Source organism: Solea senegalensis, linkage group LG10 (assembly GCF_019176455.1).
Source record: "Solea senegalensis isolate Sse05_10M linkage group LG10, IFAPA_SoseM_1, whole genome shotgun sequence".
Taxonomy (NCBI): domain Eukaryota; kingdom Metazoa; phylum Chordata; class Actinopteri; order Pleuronectiformes; family Soleidae; genus Solea; species Solea senegalensis.
This window is the reverse complement of record NC_058030.1, coordinates 19,902,446-19,930,429: the sequence shown is the minus strand read 5'-3', so window position 1 is coordinate 19,930,429 and position 27,984 is coordinate 19,902,446. Positions and strand designations below refer to the sequence as shown.

Genomic DNA, 27,984 nt, shown 5'->3' with positions numbered 1-27,984 from the left:
CCCGCCCATTCGCCGCTGCTCCCTCAGCTAGGTCAGGTGTTAGTCTTGCAGCTACGGGCGCTTTGTATTTGTGGAATTGACTGTATTTAGTGAGCGGACAGATACAGCCGCGGCCATGCTCAGGCGGATACTTCAAATGGTAAGCTTTTAAGGCGACAAATGTAACCGTATCGCTGCTGTTTAGTTTCACTCAGTCGTTTTCCTTGGAAACACGGGGCCTATCCTTGTCTGTTTCCATGTTGGGGATGTACGTTTTAAAGCTACAGAGTGTCCTTGGTGGGCGGGGTTCTTATTGGTAAGCGAAAGGCTCGCTCCATTGGCGTAGTCCCGCCACCCCGCCAGGTTTTAGTGGACATATCAAACGCTCCTTTACGTGGGATTGACACAGCTAGCCACGATAAGCTAGCTTGTTTCTAATGGTTGCCACCTTCTACCGAGATGTAACGATTGAATAACACATTAGTACATGCTTGGCTAATGTGTCGTCGTTCATGGTTAACGAAGGAAAAATTGGTTTACCCAGCTAAATACATTTGTTCGAGAATCGTTTCGTTTTTGTGGTTGCCGTGTGCTAGCTATGTTGTAGGTTAATACATCATCCAGTTATCATGTGCTAATACTGACATTAGCCACTGACTGTTGTGAAGTCCACTGTCAACAAAAACATGTAATATTACACTACATGCTTTATTCAAACGGGGTCATATCAATTTGAGCAGTTGCGTTTTTGTAGGGATTAATACATTGCCTGACATTCAAGTGAAAAGTGACTCTAACAGATGTTAGCTTCTTGGCTAGCTTCTGAGTGGAACTACATTTCCCACGGTGCATTATTGGCCGCATATTTGACGTCTCGGCCTGTAAACCAGGGAAATCCACATTCGAGCAGTTTGCATTAAGACCAAAAACCCTTTAAACCACAAATTCCAGAGGAAAAAACACGGCTATAACTTTATTGAACGGTCTATCTCAATTATTTGAAAGATAACTACATAGTCATATAATTAAAATGCATCTATGCAATTGTTGACTACATGAAACGCAATTATATTGGTTCGGATTTATAATGCTTAGTTGGAGCTATACGTTTGTTTAACATTTGCTTGTTCCCAATGATATTTATTTCCAAACTGAAGCTTTATATATTTTAGATAGACTTCTTTCAAGGGTGTATAGTAAATCCTTTGATAGTGTTAATAGCTCAGTTATATATAGGTGCTGTGCTAAGGTTTATATAGTAGAACCGTAGCTTATTTAAAGGTTAGTAATATTTTCATTGTGGGAAAATCAGTGCAGTGCTGGATTATGCATTATGTTTGTTTGAATAGTGTAACTTTGTTCCATGATGTGAATGTTCAGTGTTCTTTTAAAGTGGTGTGATCAGCCCTCCAATATGCTCGTAGATTGACTGGTTCAAAGTCCTTATCTTATTACACACGCGCATACACACACACACACACACACACACATACACACTCACTCCTGTATTTTGACCTAGTTCATTCATGCAGACAACTGTCAGCCCAAACACCCCTTTTTTTCCACATCCACTCAGTCTGTGTGTTTCTGTCCAATGGACTGAGCTGATCTCTAGTGACCACTTCTCAACCTCTTCCTGAGCCGCTAAGAGATTACTTCTACCTTCTCCCTTTTCAATGCCTGGGCGTGCTGTTTAATATAGCCTGTCTTGCCAACGGCCTCTTTTATGACTAAACAGCTTCTGGAGTGCTGCAGTAAACTCTATGCCAAAGACTACGTACTGAAATGCTGCCTATTAAATTCAAATGTCACAGACTGTTCAGTCACAGAGTTGAAGAGATCAGGGGAAGTAGTGTAGTGAGTATTATAAAAATGCATGGCACAGATGTGCACATCTGATTACAGTGTCTTCAAATATGGTATGCATCTATCTCGAGTGAGCTCATATCGATCTCAAATTGGGAGTTCAGATTGTTACGGGTGACCTTACGACTGGTTACTACGTGGATGGGAGACACTGTACAGACTTATGTTTAGGTGTTTCACCAGTTGCATCATTGTGGTTTTTGGAAAAAAAGACCAATCTTTCAAATGATCCAGCTAATGACGCTAGTGGGTTCTACATCACACGCCAGGTTTTGCACATTTAATGTTGTAATTATCCATTTTTATTTCAATTAATTGAAATCATGAAGTCATGTGTCCTATACATAAATATGTATAGGATTTATGAAGCTTAGTAGCTCATCTTCATACATAGCCCTGGGGATGTGCTGATGGAGAAGAATTAAAGGTCCAATGCGTAAAGTCTACGCCTACAACTAACCATTATTTTCATAACCAATTCATCTGTCAATTATTTCCTCGATCAATCAGTGTTTACCAAACCTGAAAAATTATCATGTCCTCCTCAAACCAAAATGATCCAGTTTTAATGATTTTTATGTTATATGGAGCAAAAAAACCCAGAAAATATTCACTGAAAAATCGGAGAACTTGATTTAATTATTGAAAAAACACTCAGATTAATCAATTATCAAAATAGTTTACAATTGATTTAGTAATCAATTAATAATTGAATAATAGTTGCAGCCCTAGTGCACTCATCTGATTATATGAGTTTCATTACCCCTGAATGAGCCTTTTATATTTCATATAGCAGGAGCCATGTCAGCTCTGCAGAGACTGTGGTACTTTTCAACTTGAATGAAATTTCCCTGCAGGGATCTATGAAGTGTTTTTTCTGAGTGTGATTACCCACTTTTAATCATTGCAAACTCTACAGAGAAAGAGTGCAAGCATAATTGGATATGCTGAGTACGTACATACATTCATTATATTTCAATTTATATTCTCCTTTTAAGACTCCTGGAAAGGGAGGCTCCCAGAATGCAGAGTCGGAGCAGCCAAGCACAGACCTTAACCACGACCAGACGTCTGAGGTAACAAGCAACTTTCCATTTTGTGTATTGATAACTTGCACCTGATTGTACTCTGTATGCAGAGGTGCTGAATTGAAGCTGTCTGATAAGTGTTTGTCACATGGTTGACTCTCCTAGTGTGTTTCCATGTTCAGGGCTTCATCTGTCCTCAGTGCATGAAGTCTCATAACTCTGCAGAGGAGCTCTTCAAGCACTATGAGCTGTTCCATGATACTGGAGACCTCCCAGCTCACATGGCGCCCACTCGGTGATACTGCTGTTAAAGTTACATCAATTATGACATAGAGTCTGACCTCTGACCTCTTTTTACTCATTCATTTTTGTCTTTGCATGCTGTCTTCCTTTTTTAGGGAAGACCTCACAATGCTGCGGCAAGAAGTTCAGGACCTGCATGCCTCTCTAAAGGTGTAGTTGAGATTTAATTCTGTGGCTGTTAAAATGGAAGGTTCATTCAGTGACTTCACTCTGTGTGTGCACATTTGTGTTTTCACTTCATGTAGGAGGAAAGGTGGTTCTCTGGAGAACTCAAGAAGGAGTTGGACAAAGTCCAAGGACATCTGAAGCAAGTAATTCCCTCAAGTTACTTAACTCGATTAATTGCGAAGAGTTTCTAAATGTAACACTGTTTAACAAAACACAATGGTGATGCCTCCTCTTACTGTACATGTACCTGTCTTTTCTTTGTGTTCTCAGAATGATGGGCAGAGCTCAGAGGATTCAGGTCAGTGACATTTTGATTTAAGAGTATCTGAGACAAAAATGTCAATGTCTGTAAATGTGTTTTTTCTCTCTCTCCATCTCTCAGCCCTTGAAAAGAAGTTAAATGAAGCAGAGACAGAAAAGTTCAACATCAAACAGATGAAAGACCTGTTTGAGCAGAAGGCTGCTCAGCTGGCCACAGAGATAGTAGGTTAGTGTTGGGCCAGGAAACATTAAAATCTTTGTCTACATCATTTAACACAGTGAACAATGAACTGTTGAGCTCAATCCACCCACTGTGTGTTAGAGAGTGTTTTCCTTTTTCTTTCTTTTTCATTTATTTCAAACTGAACTCCTTTGATCTGTTTGGGAAAATTGGATTAGAGGCATATCTGTTTTGAATTGTTATTAAAGGATGTCTTATCATTATTATTATTATTGAATCTGACAGATTTAAAGTCCCGATATGATGAGGAGAAGAGCTTAAGGGAGGCAGCTGGGCAGAGGCTGACAAAACTGACTGAACAACTGCAGAATGAGAAGCAGGAGAATGAGAGACTCCAAACAGAGCTGGTACAATCCATACTTAAGTATCTCTTGGTATTTATTCTCTTCTTACTCGGCTTGAGATTTACATAACTGAATGATGTGCTTTAAGAATAGCATTTAAGCTATTGTTGACCTGTAAACTTGTCTGGTTTAAAAAAGCTTCCTTCAGGTTTGTAGTTTGTAGTAGAGGGGAGCAGCTGGTGATGTCTGACATTTTACACTGGACGGGCTAGTTCCCAAAACTGTCTGGACTTTTGATTTATTCTGTAATATAATTGATATATAGTAGTATCACAGCATCTGTTGCTCAACACTGGTCTCCATGTCCTCAACAAAGTACCTCTGCACTGCCCTCTAGCTGCAGCGACCAGGAGTGGAGGATGTGGACGTCCTGAAGACAGAGCTGGTGCAGGTGCAGACGTTGATGGATCAGATGACACGTGAGAGGGAGGATGAGTCTGAATGCCTCAGGAACCACTATGAGCAACTGCAGGCCAATTACACCACCGCAGAGGTGAGGCTGCTCACCGTGTTATGTCTTGCAGAAGGTCAAATGTAGTTCTCCTGATTTTCCTGTTGCACATCGATTGGCTCGTTACTAACCACAGTTTAAATAATCATCTACAACATATTGCTGAATAGAAATATAGCTTAGGTCTGATTTTAGCATCTGTCCATTTTGCTTGTCATTTACACAGACCTTACACTGCATTGTTTTTAAGAGTTTTAGATTCTTATTCAAAATGTATGGAATAGTTTGTTAATAATTGACTGTATTCATGTCATATCTGATGTCAATGTGCCAAATTTCTATTAGTATATGTTTGAGGTATAATTCGGCTTAATTTCTTGTGTTTTTGTTTTTTATTGTGTTTCATCATACAGCTAAAGAACCAGAACCTCTCACTCGGCATAGCTTTCTTCTCTTTTCCTGCACTTTTTTGAGCACATTTTAAAATGACCTAGCAAGTCTTCTGGTCGAAATGAAAGAGGAGAATGCAGTAATGCACTATTACAGATGCCAACTGCTGTGAAACACCAAGAACAACAACTACAGCAGTAGACTTCTGAAATGTGAATTTTCTGTCCCTGCAGCAATACACAAGAAACTTAACACAGCAACCTTTCTTCTCTGTAAAATATTCTGCATCATGTCCCCTTATTAAGTAGTGGGTGTAAAGACTTGTGTTGTAGACTTGCCTCTTGTTGTTATGTGGTGACTTACCCCTGGTCATGTGTCTCTTTCCCTCCTCTTCCTCTTCTGCATCTCACATATTCTATCCCTCTTCAAGATCCGTAAACTGGAGGTAAAATTCAAGTTGTCCCCAAATTGACATAATTTTTTGTTTTTTGCTGTAGTAGTGTACAATCCTGCTTTTGTTGTTTTTTTGTTTGATACATACTTCTTCATTACTAATCCATGTTGTTTTGATTGATTTTGCTTTACTTTAATCTCAGTCCTTCACAGTGATTCTTCTGTTCCATGATTGTAAAGCAATCTTTTTACCAAAGAGTCTAATGTTCCTGTCTGTTGTATTGCAGATGACCATATCACAACTGAAAGCAGAGCTGGAGAAGGGTCCTCAAGAAGCAGCTGTCTACACCCAAGAGATCCACCAGCTGCAGAGCAATCTGAATAATTTGCAGCAGCAAAGCCAGGTAACTCATATACACACACACACACACACACACACACACACACAGTTTCTAAAGCTGAGGCCACTTCTAGATATAACCCTAACCATCATTAACCCTAAAACTTTAAGTCTTCATCCTGTATAAATCCATTGAAGTTGAGAGGACTGGTCAGAATTTCCTCACAACCTTAAAAGGACAAGCTTACACTGCCAATGATCATGTGACAATTAAATGACTCTGAACAGATCACTGCAGGCACAAACATGTCTGTTATGAGTATTGTGCAGTGTTTACTTTAATTTGTAAATGTGTAAGTCTCATCAGGTGCCCCATAAAGCAAACTCTGGCTAATGCAAGGCCCTTCCCAAAGTACATATGCCCTTATATGATAAGGCTTATTGCAGGGCTACAAAACCTAAATTATTTTTATTTGATAGAGATTATGCACATATACAAATACACTTAGAGGCATTTCTGTCAATTTCCCTCTTAAATGTTTCATACAGGAGCTTTAAGCACAGGGTTAGTTTTCTGATGCTCAGCATGTGGCTTGATCACAATGCATTGCCGTCACCAGCCTTCTCAACGTGTTAAAATTAAAAATTACAGGCAGCTATAATTAAACCAGCAGGAGGGAGATTGTGCCAATATGTCAGTTAGGGTGAAATATAAATATAGGTACCTGCACCCTGCAATTGGAACTGGAGAATGGAGGCACACAAGTAATTTACTGGATGGGGGTGTAGGTGTTACAGGAAGGAATCTCAAGTGCATTACCCCTCCCACTCCACACTACCCCCTGCAACAGGATACCCTTAGACTGGGAGGACTAAAATCTCCTCAAGTCAAAGAACTATTTCTTTGATGAACTTTTACTTAAAACATTTAGGGAGGTATAATATGTCATTTTTAGTGGAGATCATCCCACAAAACATTTGTGTTTTATTTATATAATACAATTTGTGATTATTATTTTTTTATTGAACTTATATCTCTTAGAAAATATTTGATTAATTGGGTCATGAAGAATTGTCACACTGGTGTAGACCATTTTACCTTTATTCACTAACAAGTTAGAGGAGAAGTAAAAGAAATATTACAGATTTTACACAAACAAAATACTTAAATGTAGTAAAGCAAATAAATGTAATCTGTCATTTTCCACCTTTGGGCATTTCATGTTAACACAATAGAAGGAAGATGAGGATATGAGTGAACAAAGTCTAGAGTAAGGGTTTCTAATGTTGTCCAGCTGCTCCGATGGCCTGCAGGGTGAACTGTCATACTCCTTAGTTAGCAGCATGCTCTACTATGAACAACATTTTGTTCTTTATCACCTAGTTGCCAAGTTTACTGCCAGAGCTGACATCAGGACAAGTGCTGCATACATACCACTGTATTCCTCTGTCATCAAGTTCCCATTAGAAATGCCACACCTCACTTTATTCTTGACTCTTGACAGGCGTCTGTTCTTTTCCATAGCTTATATCGCATGAGGTGAGAGTGTCTGTGCCTTGTGGCAGATTCTACCATGCCAACTGTTTTAATTTAGAACACTCCTTGCTCCCTTTCCCAGTGTGGATTAATTAATTCCCTTCCCCCTATCAGTCTTTTCTCACAAAACTTTTTACCCGTATTTCAAGCAGACGGTGCTCATCTGACAGATGTTGTCCTCTCCTTTTTCTGTCAGAGCCTGTCCGAAAAACTGTTGCGTAAGGAAAAGGAATATCAGGTGCTGGAGGAGAGTCTGGGTGCTGAGAAAGCTGCCAAGAAGGAAGTTCAAGACAGCCTGAGGGAGAGGGAGCTGGAAGTCCAGGAGCTCCAAGCTCGGGTCTCAGGGACAGAGACTTCCCTGCAAAAGAGACAGTCAGAGCTCGGAGAGAGGACTGAGGAGGTAGCAAAGCTGAGGAGCGAGATTAACGAGCTTGAGGTGAAACACGCAGAGCTGAAGGTCGAGAGGAAACAACTTGAACAGCAAAGGGAAGAAAAAGAGAGCAAGGGCGCTCAGCAGCAGTCTGAGATCAGTCAGGTGAGTAAGACTGACACAAATGATGACTATTGTATGCAGCACAGCATAACAAATTATATAAATGCACTCTTTCCAGCTTCATGCCAAACTACTGGAGGCTGAGAGACAGCTGGGAGAAGTGCAAGGTCGTCTGAAAGAACAGAGGCAGCTCTCTGGGGAGAAACTCAAAGATCGCGAACAGCAGGCGGCCGACCTGCAGCTAAAACTGTCACGCGCAGAAGAACAGGTAGGCATCAGAGGATATGACTCATCGCTGCAAGGGGAGTTAATGCTACGGAAGAGTCACAACATTTGCACAAAAAAGTTTTACAATGAACAGTTAAAGTATTTTTTTTTTTGCCTTATTTTGTCTGTATTTGCATATAGACATTAAAGGAGAGACTGGAAACAGGATTGTAGATGGTCCAACTGGATGGGTTTCAAATATACTGTATATAAACTACAAACATGGTTTTCATTTCCAGTTGAAGGAGGGCACCAGTAAGAGCGCAGACTTGCAGCACCAGCTCGAGAAAGCAAAGCAGCAGCACCAGGAGCTTCAGGCGCTGCAGCAAAACACCAATGGCAAACTCCGCGAGGCACAGGTCTGTTCCACACATCAGAGGCATTAGTAACAACAGTAGCATGAAGCCAGTAGAAGCTTTGCTCTGCAGTAAGATTCTCCTTATGCAGTGCTTGTTTGTGTGTGCCAGTGCTTTAATAGATTGAACCCAGTGCAGTAAACTATGGTGGGGTACATATTTTAACCATTCTCTCTTATTGGCTTGTCGTCATGCTGTAGAATGACCTGGAGCAAGTGCTGCGTCAGATTGGTGATAAGGACCAGAAGATCCAGAACCTGGAGGCTCTGTTGCAGAAGAGCAAAGACATTGTGAGCCAACTGGAAGCCGAGAGAGAAGACTTGTGTGCAAAGATCCAAGCCGGCGAGGGGGAGACGGCTGTACTTAAACAGCTTAAAGAGAAAAACCATGCACTACAAGAACAGGTAACTTAAAACGTCTGCATGTCTCTAGTGCAGACGTGAAACAAAAAAAAATAACACACACCAATTCCCTACTTTTTCTGCATCATAAAGGTGACACAGTTGACAGACAAACTAAGGAACCAGTCGGAGAGCAACAAGCAAGCTCAGGATAATCTACATGAGCAGGTACAGGAGCAGAAGACGCTGCTGCGTTCGGCCCAGGACCGAGCCCTCACCCTGGAGACGTCAGTCTCTGAACTCACTACTCAGCTCACAGACAGCAAGGAGAAAGTTGGCCAGCTCGACACTCAGGTAAGCCTGTAAATAAGCGTGTGTGTGTGGGGAGAGGAGAGGAGAACACAACCATGTTTGTGTCAAGCCATTCTATATAAATCACTCATGCGTGACATCAATCTAATAACTTGGATGTCAAGTATGATGTGTGAAGAATGTATAAGGATCATGATGATGACACCTAAGATTAAATGTCATTAGCATAAGCTAGTGCTAAAACCCGGCAGCTGCAATTTGGCTGCTAATTGCTTCCATATAGTATTTTTAATGATGTAGTAACAGCTAAAGCACAAATTGTTAGCGCCTACACCATGTTGTGTTGATCAGTTGGTAATATCAGGTTGCATTTCTATTGGCTCGTCAGTATATATGTCGTAGAAGTACACACTGTGAGATGGTCATCATAAATGCTGTCGGACAATTTTTTTAAGCTGCCGTCAAACCTTGAAATGATGATGTTCTCAAATGTCTTGTTTTGTCCACAAACCAAAACGATTCGGAAATATTGTTTTAATCATGAAAAAAGCTTTGAACTGATTAATCGATTATCAAAATAGTTGTCGATTAATTTAGTAATCGATTCATCGATTAGTTGTTTCAGCTCTATCTGGGACAGACCTAAGTCACACAATGTATACCGGGCATAAAATATGTTGAATATAGTAAGAGTATTACATTTTGATGGTGATAATTTGTGCCTGGTTTCCTGCAGCTGAAGGCAAAGACAGAGATGCTGCTCTCTGCAGAGGCAGCAAAGGCTGCACAGAAGGCCAACCTGGAGAACAGCCTGGAGACTGCCCAGCATGCACTGCAGGACAAGCAGCAGGTGATCCCCGCTGCGTGGAATATATCACATTTCCTTCACCCGTCACATCACTCGAGCCTTAACGTCTTTGTGTATCCTCTTCTTGTGTAGGAGCTGAACAAAGTTCAGAAGAAGGTGGACGAGCAAGCTCAAAGGCTCAAGGAGAGACACGAGCAGTGCACACAGCTGGAAACCTGTCTGAAGGAATGCAAAGACAAACTGCTGGCCTCAGAGCAGCGCGTTGAGCAGGTCGAAGGTCTTAATAAGGTTAGTGACAATTAGTGACATCTTTTGAAAAGTTCTGCACAAACATAACATGTTCTATTCAGACATGATGACTCGGCAATACTTCCACCTGTTTTTGCAACATAAAAAGCTGAATAAATTCAGCCAGTAATGGCATTACTTGTAAATAAAAAAGTCACATTGTTTATTGTTCATTCCAAACAAAAATACCTCCAGTATGGCTGCATTTTTCACAATACACTGTACATTCTGTCTTAAATGACTTAACTGTAATTGCAACTCTGCTAATCTCTTTAAATATTTGGCCATGAGCAGCCCAACAGCTTTTGTTATTTCTTTGTCTGAATTTGTGGGAAAGTGAACTTGTTTCTTTCAGTCCAACTCCTTCCTTGTCACGTAAATGTCTGGGTGACGCCGGCATAAATGGGCATTACCCAGGCATTTCCTGAGCAGACTCTGAGACTTGACTCGCGTTAAACAATTCCTGCAGAGGGTCTGTGTTTTATTGACAAGCTTTCTCTCCGTCACTGCCACAGTTGACGTTAATGGAGCCACACAGCGGATTTAATAGACGGCGGTTCCTCAAACGTTTGATTTTCTCCTCCATTTGCCGTTCTCTGCTGACACTAACACTATATTGTTTTGGCTTCTGCTTCGTTTCCATCGCCCCTAACATTGTGTGACGTGTCATTCCTATTGTGACAGTTAATTGCTCGGTAATTGCTCGGTAATTGCTCGTGTTGCGTTCATAAATGTGGGATAAAACACAGTTGGGCACACAATCCAATCCATGCTGAATCTATTTACTCCCCCACAGCGAACTGTGATAGATAGATAGATAGATAGATAGATAGATAGATGAGCTTTATTTTCAGACTTGAGGTCCATACAAAAAGTAAAACAACAAGACACACAGTACAAAAGGAATAAGAATCACACAATAGAATAATAATAATAATAATAATAATAATAATTAAAAAAACAAAAAACATAATAATCTAATGACTCATTTTTAAAAGACACTTATACCAATGCCCCCAAAACTGAGACGTGCAGCGCGTGTCACTATACATAATGTTCACCATTGCCACAACATTTCGATTCTCAGAATCATTTAACCGGCAGATGAACCTGTGCATTACATTTCTCAGAACCGTTTGCAGTGTATTCACTCCAGTGCTCACAAACAGCTCACTCGCACTGGTCCATCTGGGCCTTTTTAAAAGTATCCTCAATGCTTCCTTCTGAAGGCTGGCTTTTTTATATTTCAACCACAGATGTGCAGTGTACATAGGTGAATAGTACGCTTTGAACAGTCAGCTTCACACCAACAGTGCACCAACCGAATTTACATACCAATACATTTGCTCGCACATACGACATACGACACTGACGGAAAATGTCCTCATCATCTGTCAGTTGGTCTGTGATCACATGACCAAGATATTTCACTTCACTGCAGATATTTAGAACCTTGCCTGAGAGTTTAAAGTCAGGAAAAGTCATATGTCTATCTTCCACGGTTCTGCAAATCATTATCACACTTTTTGACTCATTGTACTTTATATTATGTTGTTCCCCATACACAGAACACACATTAAGGAGCTGCTGTATACCAGCTGAGCTAGGACTAAAGATCACACAATCGTGAATTGTGTATTGAACGGTTAGCCTTTTTACAGTTCGGTTTTGCACCCCTAATGCAGTATTTTTACAAACATTTAACTTCTGCCAGTTAACCCTCTTAAGAACACAGTATCCACACCTTGTTTGTGTTGTGTTTCTTCAGGTTTGTTAGTTGTGCAAACTTACTGATTTAATTTGACATTTCAAATGGACAGAAACTGGAGTCGCAGGTTGGGGAATTGCAGGCCGCTCGAGACCAGGTGCAGCAGGAGGTGCAGAAGTTGCAGAAGGAAGGGGCCGAGGTTAAACGGAAAGCTAAGGAGCTGCATCGTTCGCTAGAAACGGAGAAAACCGGGTAAGATAAAGTGTGCACTCTTTTTATGCCTTAATGCTGGTGGCAGCTAGTGGCCAGAAGCATTATGCTTATACACTGTCTTTCTGAGTTACAATACCTGGCACTGTTGCTACTACTAAAAAACTGGACACGTAAATGACTCAAAAGTAAATGGACTTTGATAGATTTTCAGTAAGCTAAGCTGCTAAATACACCCGTCAAACATGCTCTGTATATCGAACGGATTAATCTTTCGAATTGGTGTGCTTCTTTCATGACTGTCTTCATTCAATTAGGCTATATTTATAACTACAATTCCTAATGTAGCAAACATTTTGTTTGTTGTCAAGGTCTGCAGCACTACAGGAGGACTTAAAGAAGAAGACGGCGGCTTTAAATGACATCCAGCAGCAGTTGGAGCACTGCGAGCAAGATAAAGCTGTTCTGAAGGTGAATCTGGACAAGGTGACTCAAGAGGGGAAGACTCAGCATGCAGAGCTGGACAGGAAAGCCCAGAGTCTGGCAGCAGACCTAAAAAAGACTCAGCAGGAGAAAGAAGCTCAAAAGAAGGAGCTTATCTCGACTCAGGAGAGCCTGGGAAAGGCTAACAAGGCACTGAAAGAGAATCAGAGTCAACTGGACACAGAAAGGAAGAGCCATAAGTCAGCCATGGAGGAAAAGGTAGGTTTGAAAATTAAGACAGAGATAAATAGAACTTGTGAAGATTTTCTGGAATACAAAATAACATCACTGGCACATTGTTTTGTCTGAAATCTTCAGGAAAAGTCCAACGAGAAGGCCCGACAGGAACTTCAAAAGAATAATGAGACCAGTACAAAATCACTGGAAGATACAAAACAGCAGTTAAAGCAGATTAGAGAGGTGAGCTCCTAAAAATAAAACACCGTGTATTTTTGTTTTGAATGTAACCCCTCTACAACTATTGAATGTCCAGGTGGAGAAGAAGCTGAAAGGACAGCTGAGCTCATTAGAGCAGAAGCACTCAAAGACTCAGGAGGCACTAAAGGAAAGGGAGAATGAGTTGGAGAAGCTGCAGGCACAGCTGAAGACAACTCAGGGGTCCTTTGAAGAGGAGCAGAAGAAACTGAAGGGACAAGTGACAGAGTTACAGGAAGTCGGTGTCAAGAAGGTAAATAGCCATTTGTAGACCACGTTCATTTTCAGTTTACTTGACTATGTAAATACTGTGCCCATCCTTTTTAAAGGCTTGATAATGAAGATAATCATCTAGGCTCAGATGTATTTGTGTATACATTTAGTAAATGTGCACATCTGTCTTCAGGCAGAGGAGGAGAGTAAACTGAGGGCCCAGATGTCTGAGCTCAGCAAGGAGCTGAGCTCTGAAAAGACCCAGACTGCAGAGCTGCAGAAGACCTTGGTGCAAAGTCAGGAAAATTTCACTAAGCTTCAGTCTGACTTCTACGGGAAAGAGTCAGAAGTTTCTGCTCTGCGTCAAGACCTCAAGGTTTGTAAATGCCCAGTAAAACTTTTCCACTTTTCTGTTTCAGGAAAGACCCTGTGTGTTGAAAACATTTGCGTTTTTGAATATTTTTAACACCATATCACCAACAACATGCACTTTGATTAGAGGTGTACCTGTCAGAAGCAAAACTCAACCTCAGTCTGAAACATTAAAAGCTGCTAAATTGCCCAGTGCCATTCTGTCCTTGATATAAAACTCTTTGGAGCACGAAGGTTTATTTTCTTACTCTTAAGTGACTCTTTTGAACTTTGTTTAACTGAAGGCTTCAGAAGAAAAGCTGAGCTTAGCACAGGAGGAGTTGGCTGCTAACCACACCCATCAGACAAGTTTGGAGGCTCAGATCCAGGAACTGAAGACGAGCCTCGGCTCATTGGAGCAGAAGCTCACTAAACGAGAGCAGAAGCACCAGCAGCAGGAGCAAACACTGAAAGAGCTACAGAAGCAACAGGTCAGAAAGAACACACACACATGCATTTGACATAATGTGATTAGGATCACTCATTTTCAATTGTGCTGAACAGAATCACATTAAGGAGGAGCTGGGGAAGGAGAAGAGCAAAGTGGAAGAGCTGAACACAGCCAAGAGTGTCCTGGAAAAGAATAACAACAAGTTAACATCGGATTTAAAAGCACGGACAGAGAAGAGTGAAAAGGTCAGTCACGCCAGGTTCCCTTTCATTCAGGGAGAAAAGAGGGGACACAATTTAAATTCTACCTCAAAAGTCTTAATAATCCAACTGTTAAAGGTGTGAAATGGTGAGACTCTGACTCCTCTGCTTCCCTGCTCACTCTCCCAAGAGTGTCGTTGAGCTACAGTGTCCGTCACATACCAGAAAGGATGTCGTTCTTCTTTGTTTTTGTACTAAGCTTCTGCTTCAAAACATAACATAAACGCTCTGTAGTATTTGTCTGTGCAGGCTGCTGACCGTGTCCTCTATAATGCTAGGTCCCCTGTCTACAGTGCACACAAAAGTCTTATTCTTTTTTTTTTATAGATCTTTTTATTAAGGACAAGTTACATAAAGACAGTTATATAAAAGGACAAAGCTTTTGAGTTTTTTGCAGAACACATATGCAAACAAACAAATACACAAATGCCCACCCCCCACCCACCCACCCTACAACATCTAGTGCATCCCGGTCTATGGAGATCAAATAAATGGATAAATAAATAAAGGTTATGATATTGATAGGTAAAGGTATCATTCAACATGTATAAAGAATTGGACAAAGAGAAAAATAAATAAATAAATAAATAATAATAATAAGAAGAAAGAGAACAGAGTGGAGGCAGCTTGTTTGAAAGTAAATCTTGAAAGTAGGAGAGGAGGCCGAGCTCGCCGTGCGACATCATGCATCACTCCTCAGGATCTAGTACTTGTGTATTCATGAATTATCAGGAAGGGTTTTAAGTTTGTTTATGAAAGATATTACTGGGTTCCAGGTGGAATAAAAGAGGTCTTTTGACCCTCTAAGTGTGTATTTGATCTTCTCAAGACTTAAATGCAGCATAAGGTCACTCATCCATGAGGAGGTGCTTGGTGGTTTGGGGGATTTCCAGAGCAGCAAAATCCTTCGGCGGGCCAATAGAGTTGTAAATGCAATAATGTTCTTATGCTTATTGCTAATCTGTTGGTCAGCTGACACTATACCAAAGATGGCAGAGTAGGCGCTAGGTTGCAAATTTAAGGATAGAGCCTTTGAAAGGATTCTGAAGACATCTGACCAATAATCTGAGAGGGAAGAACATGACCAGAACATATGTGTTAGTGTAGCCGAGGCAACATGACATCTACTACAGTTTTCATCCACCTCAGGATAAATTCTGGCCAACCTAGACTTGGAGAGGTGGGAACGGTGCAAGACTTTAAACTGAATTACACCCAGCCTAGCACATGAAGTAGTTCCATTAACTCTCTTCAGAGCTTCGGTCCAGGATTCCTCAGGAATTACATCCCCAAGCTCCTCCTCCCATTCCCCTTTAATTTTATTGAGAGAGGTGTCTCCGAGAGATGATATGTGTGAATAGATTCTCGCAATAAAGCCTTTTAAATTGGACGGAATTTGGAGGATGCCATCCATAGCGGTAGATTGAGGTACATTGGGAAAGTTTAAATCTAGGTTTTGCATAAAGTGTCGGATCTGGAAATATCGGAAACGACTTGAGCCGGGGAGGTTGAATTTTTGAGAGAGATTAGTAAAGGAAGAGAATACGCCTTCGCTGTAGAGATCTTTAAATTTGGAGAGGCCAAGTCTCTTCCACAGGGCAAAGGCGTTGTCTAATCTAGGCGGGACAAATAGATGATTATCACAGATAGGAGCCAGAAGAGAAAAATCTGTTAGACCAAAGTGTCTTCGAAACTGAGACCAAATTCGTAAAGTATTGATAACAACAGGGTTAGAGGTATGAGATGGAGTAGGCAAAGGGAGACTCGAGGTAACCAAGGCAGGGAGGGATGTCAAAATGCATGACTCATTTTCTATTTCACACCACGACAGCTTTGGGGCATGAAGCCAGTATATGATTTTCTGAATATTAGCCGCCCAATGATAGTGAAGCAAATTTGGTAAACCTAATCCGCCCTGGGATCGATGTCGCTGCAAAAACCTTTTCTGTATTTTAGGAACTTTACCTCCCCAAATGAATGATGATATAATTTTATCAACGGACTGAAAAAAGGATTTTGGAAGAAATATAGGGAGACATTGAAAAAGATAGAGGAAACGGGGCAACACATTCATTTTAATACAATTGATCTTTCCAGCCAATGAGAGATTAATGGACCTCCAGTTCTGTAAATCGTTTCTTATTTTATCAACGAGGGGTGTGAAGTTATCTTTGAATAATTTAGGAAAAGTCCGTGTAATATTGATTCCTAAATATCTAAAACCAGATTTAGACAGATGGAATGGCAGGTCCTCTTGTAGAATTTCAAGTGCTAAATTGTTCACTGGGAAGCACTCGCTTTTCATGAGGTTAGTCTTATATCCTGAAAAAACACCAAATCTATGCAACACCTGGACTATGTGGGGAACACACCGCACCGGGTCAGACACGTACAACAGAAGGTCGTCGGCATATAGAGCCACCTTGTGTTCCCTCCCCCATCTAGAGATTCCACTTATTTCCGGGGATGATTTTAGCATGATAGACAGGGGCTCAATGGCAAATGCAAACAGGAGTGGACTTAGTGGGCACCCTTGACGTGTCCCTCTTGATAAAGAAAAAAATTCAGATCGTTTCCCGTTCGTGACCACTGATGCCTTTGGTGAGGCATAAAGGAGTTCAATCCAGGCTATAAAAGTTGGTCCAAAACCAAAGGCCCGCAGACATTCAAATAAATACGCCCACTCCACTCTGTCAAAAGCCTTCTCTGCATCCAGGGAGATAACCACTTCTGGTATCCCCCCGGATGCAGGAGAATATATGATATTAAGAAGGCTCCGGATGTTAGAGAAGGAGTGACGACCAGACATAAAACCGGTCTGATCAGGGGAGATCACCTCACCTGTAACCGATTCCAGACGTCGAGCAAGTATCTTAGCTAAAATTTTAATGTCGCTGTTTAACAATGAGATGGGCCGATATGATCCACATTGTGTTTTGTCCTTCCCGGGCTTTGGTATAAGTGTTATGGATGCTTCAGTTAGCGTCCGCGGCAAGGCCCCAGTACCCACCGAATCATTAAGCATTTCAAGAATAAGTGGCGCTAATTTGGTTGAAAATTTTTTGTAGAATTCAATAGGATATCCATCGGGACCCGGGGCCTTGCCACTCTGCATCGCCGAAATCGCATTTGAGATTTCTGTTAAACGAAAGGGTAGTTCTAGATCTGCTTTATAGGTGGGACTGATAACAGGGGTGTTTAAATTCTTAAAAAAGTTTAGCATATCGGTATTGTCATTAGGTGCTTCCGAGGTATAGAGTTTTGAATAAAATGCCTTGAAGGTATTGTTGATTTCAAGGGGGTCTGTGGTAAGCTCCCCGTTTTCTTTTTGAATTTGTGTGATCAGTTGATCGGAGGACTTGCATTTTAATTGACGCGCTAACAGTCTACCAGCCTTCTCGCCATGTTCATAGACAAAACCTCGCGATTTCAGCAACATACGTTCCGTCTTTTCGGAGGATAATAAATCATATTTGGTTTGAAGATCCAGCTTATTTTTATAGAGTTCCGGAGTAGGAGAGGCAGAGTATTGACGGTCTATGTCAAATATTGAACTGAGAAGTCGCTCTTGTTCTTGCTTCCTAGTTTTATTCACCCTAGAAGTGTAAGAGATAATATCCCCCCTTATTACCACTTTAAGAGTCTGCCACAGCAAGGAGGGGGAGATATTATCTATGTTGTTGGTTTCTAGGAAGTTATCAATGGCTGTTGAAATCATTTGGCAGAATCCTTCGTCTGTCAGTAGTGCAGTATCAAATCTCCATGGAGGCCGGTCAGAGGAGTTAAGTGGAAAGGAGAAATCTAATATTACTGGGGCATGGTCGGATTCAATTATGGTGGAATATTCTATGTTTTTAACAAAGGGGAGTAATACGCTGTCTATGAAAAAATAATCAATTCTGCTATACGAATGGTGAACATGTGAAAAAAAAGAGAATACCTTACTATGAGGAAAGCGAAACCGCCAGGGGTCGAAACATCCAGTTTGGTTCATAAATGATGATAGTGTCTTAGCCATCTTGGAGGGAATTTTAGACTTTGGGCTGGAACGGTCCAGAGAAGGGTTAATTGTACAGTTTAGGTCCCCTCCAAAAATTAGAGAGCGTGAGTTTAAGTCAGGTATGGATGAGATTAATTTTTCTATGAATTTGTCATCGTCCCAGTTGGGCGCGTACACGTTTACCAGTAGGACAGGTTTGTGATAGAGGGACCCTGAAACGATAACAAAACGGCCATGTGGGTCAGAAATAATGTTTGTGGCATTAAAGATTGTTTTTTTATGAATTATAATTGCTGCGCCACGTGACCTGGAATTGAAACTTGAATGAAAAATTTGGCCAACCCACGGTTTTTTTAATCTGAAGTGGTCTTTGACCATTAAATGCGTTTCTTGCAGAAAGGCAACTTCACACTTTAAAAGTTTAAGGTGTGCAAATATTCTAGCTCGCTTTACAGGTCCATTCAAACCCTTGACGTTCCATGAAATAAATCTTATATTTGTCCCACCTGTAACCTGGTTACTTTCCTGTGTCCCGTTCATGGTCTACTAGATCGATCAGTAATATTTGTATTTGTATACACGATTCGCCGCACCACAGCCCAGCATCCACTCTGAAGAATAGAGAGAGTGCCTCCACATAAAAGTATATAGTAAAATGATGGAAACAAGCTAATAAAACTGTTGAAATGGATTTGAAATCCAGGGATGCACACACCCAACACCCTTACAACTCTAACAGAACCCCAAATTACCCATGATGACAACAAAACATAATAAAACCAAAAATCAATGCCTATGTTTGCCTCCCCAACTGAGGAAAACTGCAGGCTCGCCAAATCTCCCCTGTTCTTCCGGGAGTGCATCCTAATTAACTCTATTTTCGCTCTAGGTACTCCCGATCATTTTGTGCAAAAGTAATAACATCGCTATATGAACGTATGGCTGATGAAGTTGTCAGGGTAAAGAGAAGAAAGGTGAAAAATAATAATAATCATAATGATTATATTAAGCGCACATGACACTTCGAGCAAAAACAAATATAAAAGGGCATTAACCCAGCATCAGGTATTAAATTGCTTACTTTAGGGGGAATTCCTAAGTAATAATATTTACATGCCACATTGAATGTCTCAACACATATGCCTAAAACAACCATAAACAGGCAATAAAAGAGACAGAAAATAAGGAAATTGGAGGGAAAAGGATACCTGAGTCCACCAATGAGAGTGAGTGAAAGTATTGTTTGTGTGAAGTCCAGTTAAGTCCAGTGCCTGTATAGAGGCCATTCTTCTCAATAGTAAGCGCCAACAGTCACGGACGTTTTTATCACTCCTTAATTACTCGGTGGTTGTAGAATTCCTGGGCGTCTTCAGGTGACTCGAAGGTGAACGTCTGCGCCTCAAAGGTTACCACCAGGCGAGCCGGGTACATCATACGGAACCGGACTCCCTTCTGGAAGAGTGCGTGTTTCACACCGTTATAGGCTGCTCGTTTTCTCGCCAGTGCGGGGCTCAGGTCGGGGTAAAACCTCAAAGTTGTCCCTTGATAGTTCACCGCATGGTTCCTGGACCACCGTAGGGCTGTCTCCCTCTGCTGAAAGCGAAGAAAGCACACGACGAATGGTCTTGCTGGTTTCCCCTCTTTCGGTTTTGAACCCAGTGACCGGTGAGCCCTCTCCAGTTCAGGCGGACTGGTAAACACGTCAGGACCCATACACTCCTCCAGGAGCTCAGAAATAAACTTGACCGGGTCCTTACCATTCTCGCTGCCCTCCGGGATGTTCACTATTCTCAGGTTGGATCTGCGTGATCTATTTTCCATGTCGTCAACACGGTCCAACAGAGTTTGATTCTGGGTTTGGAGAGATTGAATTGTGGCTTCGGCTGTTGTCAGTCGCTCAAAGTTTTCTCCGGCGATGGTTTCCGTGGCTGCGAGGCGGGTCTGGAACGAGCCGACCGTATCCCTGAGGGCATCCATGGTTGTCTGAAGTGGCTTTAAGGACTCTTGAATCAGCCCAGAGACATCATTCTTCAAACCAGCTCTCTGCTTCGCCAGCTCGGCCACCAGCTGCGACATGGAGATTGTGTCAGTAGCGTCCCCTCGGACAGGTAGGCCAGCGTCAGCATTAGCGTTAGCACCTTCGCTGGTAACGTTAACAGGGGCTGCGCTAGCGGCCATGGCCGAGAGTTTGCTAGCTATGCTAGTGGTGGCTCGTGTCACAACTGGAGTTTGAGTGCCACTTTTCTTGTGTTTAGAGAAGCTCATTTTAGCGTCAAATGTATCAAAATGACTTTGTAACGCGCCGTGACAGTTTGATAGAAAAAAGTCCGATGACTAAGTAAAAAATGAAGCAAATGTGATCGGGAGATCCGAAGCCGACGTCTGCTCTCTTACATCATCAACCGGAAGTCTCCCAAAAGTCTTATTCTAAGACTATGAAAGTGATTATACACTTATACAAACAGGCTAATGTGTAGCATGTTAAATCTCTGCCAATCTCTGCCTCGTAAATGTTACACACTGGATCTTTCCACTTGTGTTTGTCATACTGACATGGCCTGCTTCCCATGATTGTGTCTGACATAAACAGATTAATGCAGGGACACCGCAGGTCATTGAGGCCACATTCTTCAGGAGCATAACTGAGCACGCTTGAGTTGAGCACTGAGCACAAATCTTAAACTCCATGTGAAGATCTGACTACGCTGTGTAAAATCGTTACAGTCTAATCTTAAAAACGTGAGGCGCTGCCTCTTTCTTGGTCCAAAACCAACTGTTATGCTTGTGGTTATTATCGGTTTCTTTCAGGAGCTGGGTGAGCTGCAGGAAGCCAAACAAATGTTGATCCAGCAGAAGCTGGAGCTGCAGGGTCAGGTGGAAGCTGCTCAGGCTGCACTGGACAAAGAGCAGAAAGAGCACCAGGCCACCAGGGACAGCAGGAGCCACAGAGAGGAGCAGCTCCACGCCCAAAACAAGAAAGTCCACGATCAGCTGGTAGACTCACTCATTCACTCACTCACCAACCAAATCTAGTTGAAATAAACCGATTCAATGTCATTCACTCACCGTCGTGACTCTTGTTTTGTGTTTTGTGTTTCTGTTCTGCGTTTCCTCCTAAAGGCAGCAGAGAAAAGAGCCAAAGAGGAGCAGGTGAAGCTCGGGGAGGAGGCTGAAGCTAAGCTGGGTTTGCAGGTGACGGCTCTGAACGAGAATGTGGCCACGCTGAAGCGAGAGTGGCAGGGCAGCCAGAGGAGAGTGGGTGAGCTGGAGAAGCAGACGGATGAGCTGAGAGGAGAAATCGCTGTGCTGGAGGCCACAGTACAGAACAACCAGGATGAGAGACGCGCTCTTTTGGAAAGGTGACTTGGTATTTGTTCTGATGTGTGTCTGAGCTTGTTATTATATACATACATATGTGTATATATCGCCTGCAACGTTGAATTCACTCATTTATAATCTTGTTTTTGAAGAACGTTGTTTCATTCTGTGTAAAATGCAATTGAATTGATGTTGAAACCCCTTGAAAGAGCGTTGTGGTGAATAAAAATCATTATTATTCCTCATAGCGCTGAGCCTTGAAAAGTATTACTTAGCAAACCTGTTATGTCGTCATGTTTCAGGGCATTTTTCATTGTTTATCTCATTCTAGAAATATTAAGCTTGTTCCTTACATTAACTTGTCATATAACATATTAAAAGTGAAGTAATGGAGTAATTTGCCGTAGATAAAGAGCACAGACATAATCAGCACCGTGTGGTTTGTCTCAGGTGTGTGAAGGGTGAGGGTGAGATGGAGAAACTGCAGGCCAAGATGGTGGAGCTGAGGAGGAAGCTGGACGATACGACAGCAGCCATGCAGGAGCTGGGCAGAGAGAACCAGTCGCTCCAGGTCGGTCACCAAACACGAGTATATCGCACGTTATACAGAAAGACATAAAAAACAAACTTGTACACGTGTGGAAGACGGTGCTGATTTCCTCAGTGTGAAGTCAGTTTGTCTCTGTTGGTGCGTTTAGATCAAGCAGTCGCAGAGTCTGACCAGGAAGTGGACTGAGGACAACGAAGTGCAGAACTGCATGGCGTGTGGGAAAGGTTTTACTGTCACTGTCAGGAAGGTAAATATAAAACATTCTTGAAAATGTATTTCTTTTTAAACCTCTGTGCTTTTAAGTGCTCTGACAGTATTTCTTACAACCCTGAAATGTGATATTTATTACCACACAGAAGCCATGATATGATGCACACTGCCATACACACTTATTTTTAATAATCGCCATATGCTACACTGAATTTACTACAACAGCCGTTATTAATATTTAACAGCAAGGGCAATGCTTTAAACATTTGAATACATATTCTCTTTTAATATCAGAATTAATATGTTAATAAATTAAATTAAATTAAATTAAATTAAATCAATAACACGGAAATAAAATTCAGACTTCAAGTGACACTATGACAAGTGTCTTGTCATTGGCTACCTTTACACCGGGCATTAACATGCGTCTCCCGTGTCCACATTAACTGCCGATTGCTATCCGATCACGGCTATCCCCCGTAATCTTCCAGCAGCAGACTACAGCGTCACATCCTTTGTGCCTCCGTATCAACAACGTTAGCGACACATGCTATTGTATTGACTCTGCTTTTCGAGGCAAAGGAAGAACAAGTGGAAAACTGACACGTGTGTCAGCTGTGTGGAGTATTTCCACTCACATAGATGTTGCTGGTGGAGCGGAGACACATCGGAGACGCGCTGCATTTACACTTCTGTTCAGTGTGGTCACAGTGAGTGACCGAACACCTCCCGAAGACACATTTTAATGCCAGGAGTAAAGGAGACTATGTGCTCTGCGTCATGTCAGTCGACCTCACGCTGTACCTTAATGTCTCAAGACTACCTTCACAGCATTTGCTGACATTTTTCTTCATTGACGTATGAATCGATACACGCATATTCAAGTCTATTTATTTTGAGCGCAGCCCCTTCAAGTTGCTACAGGTGTGTATTCCAGAGTAGAATAATATCTGAAACTTTTCATAGAAGCTTTTCGGCATCCACAGACGTACTCCAGCCTCTTTCAGCCATCTTGCTTTTACCTCCGCATGTTTGATTGATTGATTGACATCTGCTCTCCTCTGTGATCACTCAGCACCACTGCAGACATTGTGGAAATATCTTCTGTGCCGAGTGTTCGTCAAGGAACGCCCTAACGCCGTCCTCCAAAAAACCAGTGCGGGTGTGTGAGACATGCTTCGAGGAGCTCCAAGGCTGACTTCCCACTCCTCCCTTCTCCTAAACCCAACACTCCCACCTCCCCCAATGCTCCCCCCCCCTCCTACTCCAGCGAGCAGAAGGAGCGTCTTTGTCATATTTAATGTGCACTATAAAGGACAGACCCCAGTCCAGCCAGTGGCTCTGGTGTGGAGGGAAATAATGGCAGAGACACAGAGAGCCCACGTGACAGGAGGAGGAGGAGGAGGAGGAGGAGAGGAGAGGAGGAGGTGGTTGGGGATTGGTCAGGATTGTCTGTATCTGTTTTTGTGCCTTTGCTGCTCCTGTGGACTGCCAGAGAGCAGAGACAGTGAGAACCACGCACCATCTATCTCTGAGTTTGTGTTCACATCTCTTATCATAATTTGGTGTCATTCAGTGGCTGCTTTGTGAAACGTTTGGTGTCTGTTGTCAAAAGAAGAAGAAGAAGGTCGGTGTGAGTGAAGGATGGGGAAGTAACCTTTTTTGATAGTGGCCCCGTTCAGACCTGGTCTTAGTGTCCGTCCTGATCTGATCCCATGTGGGTAGCGCTAAGTACGACTGTTCACAGCTGGCAGTGAAATGTGTCCTGGATGTGTTTGCAGTGACCACGTGAGATTAGATTTGGCTTCTCACGTCCCTTCATAGATGTCATTACTCTTCATGTGAGCGATGGGTTTGTTGATGGCGACCTGTCCTGGGTGTACCCGCATTTGACCCTCTGTCAGCTGGGATTGACTCCAGCTCCCTGCGACCCTCATGTGGAGGATAAAGTGTTGGACAGTGAATGACGATACAGATGTGTTTGTGTGTCTCAGGGTTCCCACAGGTCCTTGAAATACGTGAAAGTTTGAAATTTCAAAGCCCTTGAAAGCAAGAAAGTACTCCAGTTGATATTTAGGTAAACAAGGACTCCCTTGTTTGTCGCAGCGCCACCTACTGTTTCACGCCCTGCGTTGCTTGATGTAAGTAGACGAGGCACTGTCCACTCTCTCTCCCTCCGCCCGCTGACGTGAGATTCCATGTAGAACAGTGAGCGAGTAAAGTTGAGCAAGATCTCTGTCTCACCAAAACTGACTCCCAGGACAAGCACTTGTCCAGATGCAGAGCAACTCGATGAAATTGGACAAAGAAAAGTGGCGAGGCGGCTCTTACAAGTTTCCCTCCCATCTTGAGCTTTGTCGGCACATTCCGTCCTTGAATTTGAAGCAGTCGGTTCTGGAAAGTCCTTGAATTTGATGTCAACCAAAGTTGCGGGAACCCTGGTGTGTGTGTGTGTGTGTGTGAGTGAGAAGAGCGTTGTGTGAATCAAAGCTCTGTTTGCGTTTTAACCCTTCGATTAATCATATAATAGTCAGAGTTCATACATGAAGCTGCCACAGGTCAGACTTCAGATCAGCTGAAGAAGCGGTCTCTAATCTGTCCTGAGCTCAGGAATGTGGACACATGAGGACAATAATGTGCAGATGTGATCATTATGGGATGGGTGAGGTGTTAGTACCAGGTCTGAACGTGGTCAGTGATGTTGAAAATCACTGCTGCCTAACAAAGGTTAAATGCAGGTAACTTATTTTCCCCCCATCTGTAAATCCAACATAACAACACATTTTTTCCTCTCCATAACTCAGTGTATACATCAAATAGATCTAAAAAAAAAAGAAAGGAAAAGTTTTTTATAACCAAGGAAGAGAAACTTAGTATTAAAAATATTTTTGTAAATTCCTCAGCTTTTAGCTCTTTAGCTGATAGACTGCGTTTAAAGCCTGTCGTGTGGATGCAGTTGTGTTTCTGAAACTTTAAGACTCACGACCAGAACCTGTCACTTTAGAGTTAGGATTTCTTAGAGCTGCATTCTGTTGTGTAACTTAACGTGGTTCCATGTCGTTAATGTCGTGTTTGTGGGAAGAACTCACCTAATGGAGCGGTTTTTATTTTTGGATTATGAATCTCCAACTGTAAAAAAAAAAAAGAACGATTTTAACATTTCACTTCATCCTTCAGTTGATTTGTACGTCAGTTACTGCATGTTTCCTTTGTGCGGCAGCGTGTTCATGTGAACGTGTTCAGCCTATTTCATGACCAAAGAATGTCTGCAGCAGGAATAACAGACCAGACGAACGCCCCTGGCTTTGTTTTTTCATATTTCAGTATTTTTCTAAGCGTCTCTTTTGATGGCTGTTCGAGTTTTAAATCATCACAGGGTCACACATTTTTACCTGGAACAGACGTGTGACGATCTGAGAGGCTTGTTTTATATCAAGATTTTTGTTGATGTTTGTTTTTGTTTTTTAATTTTGGTGCTTTCTGCGGCCTGTCGATGCGTCATTGACTGTGTCTGTGTTTTGTTTTTTCCCATTGCTGCTTTTATCATCCATACAAAAGCACTGACTGCTGCTCATACTCTCTGTGTCTGTGTGTGTGTGTGTGTGTGTGTGTGTGTGTGTGCACGTGCACGCGTCTGCTGAGCTGCACGTGTGTGTGTGTGTGTGTGTGTTTGGACGTGTGCGAGGATGTTAGTGCTGCGTTCAGGTGCAGCCGTTCATGTCTCCTCTCTGCCTGCAGCTGAGAACACTGGGTCCCTCAGTCTGGGTCAGGACTCACTGTCCTGCATGTTTTAGAGCAGATGTCTCAAACCTGCCGCTCAGTATCGTTATGATTTTTATAGATTCATTTGCATCCTAGATTGTTGTTTTTATCGTAAGAAACATCAAAACAAACACTTTTATTGTGAAATGATGTGGAATACATTACATGACGGAATGTCCCCCCCACTGGACAGCTGTTTTTATTTCCCAAAAACCAGACTACACATGAGCTTGAGACGGTGTTTTAGACGTTTTTCCATGCTCCAACACACCTGATTCAAACGGATGAGCTCGATGATGAGCTGAAACATCTGCAACATGCAGGGTAGTGAGTCTTGAGGACCAGGGACTGAGAAACACTGCTGTAAAACCTCATTCCTGCTTTGTTTAAGTTTCTACTAGTTGAGGGATATTGGTAAGATCTTTTGTGCAATCGTCTCCAGACTGGAGCGAGGGGTTAACACTGAAAGCCAGGTGACAGTGCAGTGCTGTTCTGACACTTTTCTTTTGCGAGCTTGTTTCAGACTCGGGCTAAACCAAAGTAGCTTGATTATGCTTCACCATCTCTGTTGCAAACTTGCAGATGCAGCCGTGTTTGTTTGTTTTTCCACTGCATTAGTTTTGTTATGTCTACCTCAGATTGGCACAGGAAAAGCACTATTACCAAACCTTAGATGTCACATGCGTTGTAAAAAAAAGAAAAAAGAAAATCACCTGCATTTGATCAAGAATTTGAAGTTGTACAGTCGCTTAAATCTGTAGAGATGATTTGCACCTTAATCTAATCTGGGCTCCTCCCTATGGGAACCCAGCCTCAAATGTAGGACCACCAATTTTATTCAGGCTTGAGCTTTTCTACCCCTCATCTCTTTAACTTGGCATCCACACAAAGTCTGTCAAAATGATCTTTGTAAATGTTTGTAATGAAAGAGAAAAACTGAAATCTATACCACGGTGCGTGTGTTGGATTCTCCGGCGTCTTAACTCATCTCTGCAGACATGTAGACGGTGAACCGTGGCTTCGCTTGGCGTCGTTTTCAGTTATCGTGCATGATGACTTTTACTGGCTCGTGTTCTCTCCATGTTTTGGAGTCAGATGTGGTGATTGTGAAGGCGTGCCTTAGGCCGACATCGTGGACGTCGCCGCTCCGCTGGCGTATTTACCGGCGAGTGGCGGTGAGTTCAGTTCACCTGAAGGGACGAGATCATCTTTATTTATGTTCACATGTACCAGTTGATTTTCTAATATTGTCATGACAAAACCTAAATAAAACCCACAGTATGTTTCTATTCTTGAGTGTATTTTGTGTGTATTTCAAGAAAGAGTATTTAAAAGTCCATTGTGTGGCATTGAGCAGGGTTTATTAGCACAAAGTATATATTGTACACTCAGAGATGGCCCTAGAGCTCTCCAGATACGATGACTCCTCCAGTGACGACACTCTCTGACCGATCGGTGGTCCGCAGCTTGTCAATGTCGCATTTTAGTATCAGTTCAGCCTGAACAAAAGTCGAGTCGAGTAGTGTTCGAACTGTGTAATGGAAAGAGCTTGGTTGAGCTTAAGTTAAGGGGTTTTATTTTGGAGTTGATGACTTTTCTGTTTTAAAAAGCAAAGACATTAAAGTGGATTACTTGTTTAATTCCACTTCAGTATCACCACACTCAGTGCTTCACTTTGAATACCCGAGTGCAAATTTATATTTGGCCACTGTTGTGATTTTACTGCCCTCAATGTAAATGAGTGACAATAGTTAGGTAAATAACACAAGTTACATTTGTATCAATAATAGTCAAGCACCAGCCACTCCCCATCAAACTAGCTTAGGGCCCTATAAAAGCTTGGGCCTTCCCTGTATATACTACTCGA

The 27,984-nt window shown here is 42.1% G+C and overlaps 1 protein-coding gene across 2 annotated transcripts; it reads left to right on the top strand.

Moving 5' to 3' along the window:
* Window positions 1-2: 2 nt before the first annotated feature.
* Window positions 3-27,406, top strand: eea1 (early endosome antigen 1). 2 transcript variants are annotated; one of them, XM_044035556.1, is made up of 30 exons: window positions 3-139; window positions 2,844-2,921; window positions 3,056-3,168; window positions 3,272-3,326; window positions 3,422-3,487; window positions 3,615-3,642; window positions 3,727-3,831; window positions 4,072-4,193; window positions 4,528-4,683; window positions 5,462-5,476; window positions 5,712-5,828; window positions 7,498-7,836; window positions 7,913-8,062; window positions 8,301-8,420; window positions 8,618-8,821; window positions 8,912-9,112; window positions 9,807-9,920; window positions 10,011-10,166; window positions 11,987-12,126; window positions 12,456-12,786; window positions 12,886-12,987; window positions 13,061-13,255; window positions 13,409-13,591; window positions 13,872-14,057; window positions 14,131-14,262; window positions 21,086-21,271; window positions 21,398-21,636; window positions 22,046-22,166; window positions 22,294-22,392; window positions 23,431-27,406. In XM_044035556.1, the coding sequence occupies exons 1-30, from the start codon at window positions 116-118 to the stop codon at window positions 23,551-23,553; spliced, it is 4,200 nt and encodes a 1,399-aa protein (XP_043891491.1). In that variant the 5' UTR covers window positions 3-115; the 3' UTR covers window positions 23,554-27,406. The 2 variants fall into 2 exon arrangements, with proteins under 2 accessions (XP_043891491.1, XP_043891492.1); XM_044035557.1 differs by lacking the exon at window positions 5,462-5,476.
* The last annotated feature ends 578 nt before the right edge of the window (window positions 27,407-27,984 follow it).